This window comes from Alternaria conjuncta, assembly GCF_024043145.1.
Source record: "Alternaria conjuncta strain BMP 0040 chromosome Unknown scaffold_8, whole genome shotgun sequence".
NCBI classification, from domain to species: domain Eukaryota; kingdom Fungi; phylum Ascomycota; class Dothideomycetes; order Pleosporales; family Pleosporaceae; genus Alternaria; species Alternaria conjuncta.
The window spans coordinates 1,731,147-1,737,146 of NW_026250097.1; the positions used below are offsets into that span (position 1 = coordinate 1,731,147).

The following is a 6,000-nucleotide window of genomic DNA, read 5'->3' on the forward strand; positions in this document are numbered from 1 at the left end:
CAAGGGAGGGATAAACTCAAAAAGATTCTTGTTTTGTTCTGGATTTTGCTTGTAGTTGGCTTGTTTCCCTTGTCTCCGGTACTTTGAGAAAGGGAAACTACTGTATTAGGGTATGGGTTAGGGAACTTGGGGGGCAAAGAGCAAATCTAGGTAGCTCGATGGCGTTCACAGTTGGGCTGCTACAGCTGAGCAATGCATATCGTCGAACATGACGCAAGACTGCGCTTCTCTTGACTTTGATGGTGACCTGATGTAGTGCTTGTCGTAGCTTAATGGCACTTAGGTCGAGTGCTTGGCACAGTGTCGGGCCTAGCAAATGCAGGTACGTACCGTTTCCTGGCCGCCGAGAAACCGGCGATCCTACCTCCACTTTTTTTCTTGCAACATCTCCCGAGGTTTGCTCGCGCATGCAACATTGACGCAAACTTGGAGACGTTGCAGGGCCCTTAGCAAGGAAATTCTCTTCTCCTGACCATCGCGCGCGCTATGACACACTGCGCTCAGGCCAGGGCATGTATTCCGAGTCGTTTCCGAAAGGGCCGATAGAAAGCAGTTTATGCAAGTGATCGCGGGTCGGCCGGCCTTGGAACGGCGTGCGTTCACGTTATCAGGGTCTTGCGCGATAGCAGGCTTTTCTCATTCGATATGACGAGAGATTTTGCGGGATGTCGTTATGTGTTGTCTCGGTGTACAGACATCGCTGCTTGCATCAACGCCCTTGCTTTGGAACTTTCCAGACAAAGACTACCTCGGTACCTGACTGAGATTAGAAATTGACGAAGAGCGCGATCAATAATCATACACAGCGATACAGGCACCGGCACATGTGTCAAATGCCAAATCAACGCTGCCGATATTGCTCACCGCCGCCAATACCAACGATAACGGTCTCGGAACGGTCATCCATCTATCTACGCCCGGGCGCGCTACCGGCGGCCATGATCCACGACTAAGCCGTTGCAAGGATAGCAATCTGGCATCTTACCTCTTCCGGCAAAGCTGCCTCGGCGAATGCGTCAAGGTCATCATGGTGCTGGCCGGAATTTATCTTTTGGCGAGTGCACGCGTTTGTTTTCAAGCGTCCGGTTCGCAATACCTTGATGGTCTGTCGGGCACACAAGCAAAACCACGTTGCGACTACGTTGTGCGCTGATTGACTGCGTCTTTTCTTTTTGAGTCGAGTCTTGTCGATTGTGCAGTGTCTTGTTGCGTTTAACAGGCTGAGGGTTTGGTCAGCTGGAGATTGGGAAGACGTGTTGTTGGCTGCAGCGATACACCGATCGAGTGCGTAAGCTGAGAAACGCCAACGACTGTACTTCAAGAAGGGAAGAGCATACAGTATCTGGAAGCGACCCGACACGTTTTGCAACTTTCCAACCTTCCATCCATATCGCGCAGCTTCAGAAATTTGGCAAACTTCTACCATGGAGTCATCATCCTACCAAGCCGACGCTCTCCCAGCCTCGCCGTTGCTTCGCCTTCCTTTCGAAATCCGTCTCATGATATACGAGTACCTGCTTCTACCCTCGACGACCCCCACGACTGGAAATGGAACGTCCGTCGCAAACTTGATCCCCGACTTCCACACATACCTTTCAGACGATACGAACAATGATGCTTGTACGTTAAGCGTACGGACCATGGATCCATGGCTAGGGTCACAAGGCCCGAAGACGTGGAGACGAAGGAGTACATACCACATCAGAACCGGTACGTTTACACACTTGGAGTAAACCTAGAAAGATAGTCTAGGATACTGCTTCCAAACTGCATCGTTGAATACATACTGACAACCCCAAAGGTCCTTTCCTAACAACCACAACACCAACAACCTACCGCGTCCTTCTCTCGCCCTACACATCGCACCTCCGCTACACCGTCCCCTCCCTCCTATCCCTAAACCAACAAATCCACGCCGAAGCCAGCAAAATCCTCTACTCAACCTACACCTTCGCCTTCCACACCAGCATCGAAGCCGCCGTCCCCTTTCTCTCCGACTTGACACCCAGAAGCCGAGCGTCCATACGCCATATCAGTGTAACAAAAAAGGCATTGCCATACAGCAAGGAATTCGACCGCGCAGAATGGGCAAGTCTGTGCGAATACCTCGCTACACCATCGTCTGCCTCCGACTATGATAGTTCCGAGGCAGTCCCCCCCATCTCCCTCCGCACCCTAAACCTCAACGTCATATCCGGCAAACCAGACCACGGCTGGGACGCCATCACCCCCATCACACCCTCTGATTTCGACACCATGCTACGCATGAAGAACGAGTGGCTCGGCGGTAATGGCGATTTCGGCGGCGTGGATCTAGAGTGGGTGGAGCAGGTCATGGCGATTAAAGGGTTGCAGGAGGTTAATGTCAAAGCGATGGTGGAGAGGTGTGCGAGTCCGGTTAGTGAAAAACAGGCGTTTTGGATTGCGTTTAGTAAGAGTGTTGATGAGGGGGGGTTTGGGGAGTGGGTTAGGGGGAGGATGCTGAGGTAGATACGGTGAGATGGGATGTGGATGATGAGGACGTTTAGGGTATGATTGGGATTGCGGAACAGAGTGAGTTCTTGGATTGATTTCAGAATGTATAGTTTGACCACCTCCAACACCTACCCTATCCCACTCTTCCCTCACATATATCCACCATCCATCTCCTCGTCCCATCATCAACAAACCACACAGGACACAGTGTATAGCTGGACGGTACACCACCCGCACACAAAAAACCTAGCGAACGCACGCCCAACGTAGTTCCGGCACGGGACTGGTTTCTAGCTCTGATCAAGAACCAGCTTTCTCGTCCCGCGGAGTAAAGGGCCTACTGGGGCACTGTCTCCATTGAATATAACAAAGAAGGCTGGTTGTTGGGCATGCGAGAAGCCTGGTGAGATTGGGGAAATGGATCGCTACCGTTGGTACTAAGCTTGCTGGGCTATTTCGTGATGCACATCCTGGTGGGTAAGGTGAGATGGCGGAGACGCTGGCTCGTTGGTCCTGCTGGGCGGTTGGTGTAAGGGATGTGTAAGTTCGGGTCTTACTGTGCTCAGATCGGGTTTCTTTTTGTTGATTTTGATGGCGAGGGCTAGGCGATGAAGGTGTAATAGTGGGTAACTAGAGAGGACGGTGTATGTCTTGAGAAAGAAGGTGCACTATATACAGATGAATATAGGGATAAGATAAAAGAACTGTGTTATTACTACTCTGCAACGCCACTAACTTTCTCACCCGTCTACTTCCCTTCTACACATACCCATCATTTCCACAGTCTCTCATCAAAACCCACACAGGATACATGGCCTAATGGTAAGGCGCCCGCACACAGTAGCTACACGCCGCCCAGCAACCTCTAGCTACCCTCTAGTTCGTTGCCGGGCGCCCGGCGAGCATAGCTACATGCTCCAAGCTTTTCCAGCTTTAAGCTTATTGACTCAGCTTCGCTGGGTGGCTGTGATGCGGGACATGCAAGTTCGAGTCTTGCTGTGTCCATCCGTCTTTACTTTTTTGTTTGGCAGTTTTGACGACGAGGGTTTGGCATATGGCGTGCATGGAGGAGGACGTGTGGAACTTCAAGACCACTGACAGCGCTGGTTCATATAATTCCACTCCATAGCGCTCATGACACCGTACCAGTGAGCCACAGCGCTCAGAACAATGAACACGTGAAACAGCTGATGTGATGCACCCCAGATGTCGTATCTTTTCGGTCTCCAAGATTCTGGGAAGTGAGTCTATTATACCAGTCAACGAAGGTTCGGTCTTGAGAAAATGGACGTATCGATGAACATGCTAGCCTTACCGCATAAAATCCAACTCCAATTAGTATCAAGATACCCTCGAGGTAGTAATAACGCAGGCCAGTCTGCTTATCAAGCTGATCATGGCCAAAGATGGATACGCCATGCAAGATCGGTGCAAACGCCGAAAAGCCCGTTGCGATGAATGTTGATAGGCGTAAGGTCTTCCATCTCGGGCCGTGAAGACTGGGGTTGATGACCGTGGTCGCCGTCAGTGTTCCAAGGGTAATGATCTGGAAGGGTTAGTTCAGCCATACAAAATTCCGTTCCCATCTCTGTTTCCCCCCAAACATACCATAGACCAATACAGTTTCTGCAACCCAGGTTCGCAGTAGAACCCAAAATAGATGCCAGGTATAAATGATCCTACAATCTGCCCGATGATAGCGACATAATCCGCCTTAACCCACAGACTCGCATACCCCTCTGAATGGCATATCAGCGTATGGTACGCTGCCGAAGTACCAAAGCAGACTACTGAGGCGGTAAGGAAGATGCGGAAAACGAGTTGATCGGTCCATGTTGCTTGGGAAAATCGCGTAGTGAAGTAGCGATCGAAAGAGTAACTAGCTAGCAGGACGAAGATGGCGGGGATGAGGTGTGTGTAAATGTTTACGGTTTCGTTGTGCAGTTGGAGTAGGCTGCGGAGGCAGAGGGGAATGGATTTTGTGACGGGTCGGTAGCCAGTAAGAATGAAGGAGTTGTGCGCGTACCAGGATGGCACCTCATGGCTATCCTGCAGTTTGATCGAGGTGTCAAATCGCGAGGGGTCATGCTTTGGTGAGTCTGTGGTGCCGCGCGTGGCCATGGCGCAAGTACTCAACGAATAACGGTGTTGTAGCGACAAGGAAAAAGACGTTGAAAAGAGAGGGGTTTGCGCGAAAATGAAATGAATTAGTATGGGAATTGAATCGTCGATAGAGATGCGAGGGTTCGGCAATTAAATCCGTCAATCATTGCGGTATAACATCACGTCGCTTGAGTCAGCGCGTTGGGCGGTCCGTTTGGCACGGACGTTCTGCTCGGATTTCCCTGCGCACCCATTTTCGCAGATGTGAACATGACTGCCTTTCTCTCTGGACAAGATAGTGGTGTGTGTTGGCGATGGTGATGGTGATGTCGGCACGGAATCGCGCGGTCCTGAGGGCAGGCATGACGTAAGGACTTCGAGGTATCTTCAATCGCAACGAAATGTAATCGCATATTTCCTTCTATGTCGAACAAGGCGATGTAAATAGGATAGCTGCGTGACCACGCAAACTTGTTGGAGATGGCTACAAAAAAGGTCAGCTAGCGTGTGAGAAGTCAGGCGTGCTGAATGAAAGGTATTGACACCCACGCCCACGCTAGATTGCCACATCCCGGGAGGTCGCGTCAAGCGCCGCAATCAGCCGAGCTACTTCCTTGCCCACGGCTGTCCTCATAAAACCACCCAACATTCTGCGGATCGACTTGCGGCAAAGACGTTGTGTAACAACGCCTCCAAAAATTCACTGCTGTATGACTGGCTACCAGCAGTTAAACACACCTGATGACCTATGCCACATGAAGCTAACTAGGTAGCATTCAGTCAGATTGAGTAGAGCAGGCCTAACAATATGCCGAGGAACAGGAGAGCTTAAGAGACGCGCAGTCGCATGCAGTGAATTCGCAAAATGAAGGTCCAACTCGTGAATATAAGAAAATAAGGATAGCAGAGTAGTTCCCGAGACGTTCACCACGAATCTACCAAAAGGTATACTCTTGACTCTGAACACGGCTTACGATATCGTCGTACGTTCCTCAATCAGGTTGGCAGCACAATCACGCTAAAAAGCATCATAGGAAACCAGAGTACCACATTGCATCGCCATGTCTTCCTCCTCTGCCACTACCGCAGCTGAGGAGATTGACATAGAGACCTTGTTACCAACGTTCCTCCAGCCGCGGCGCGCCTACACCTTTCCATCTATCGAGTCTCTTCCTTACAACGACCAAGCGTACTCACCAAGGCTTCAGCGATCGATCAGACTTGCTGTACTACCCGACTCGGGTGTGGAACGGTGGTTTACCTATCTCGTTGGCTTCGCTACTATCAGTGGACTTGTTGTCTCTATTGTTGCTATTGTGGTTAAGTGAATGCGTGGAACCAAGTTACTATCTCAACGAACAGACTGAACCAGGACCCGACCGCAGTTTGAGTCAAGGCGGACCCTATGGTTTCTTGATGCGT

General features: G+C 50.7%; 1 protein-coding gene across 1 annotated transcript; it reads left to right on the plus strand.

The window, feature by feature from the left end:
* Positions 1-1,424: 1,424 nt before the first annotated feature.
* On the plus strand, positions 1,425-2,490 carry J4E85_006391 (uncharacterized protein; the record flags this gene model as incomplete). Its single annotated transcript, XM_051470630.1, has 2 exons — positions 1,425-1,710; positions 1,802-2,490. The coding sequence occupies 2 exons, from the start codon at positions 1,425-1,427 to the stop codon at positions 2,488-2,490; spliced, it is 975 nt and encodes a 324-aa protein (XP_051326118.1).
* Positions 2,491-6,000: the final 3,510 nt, after the last annotated feature.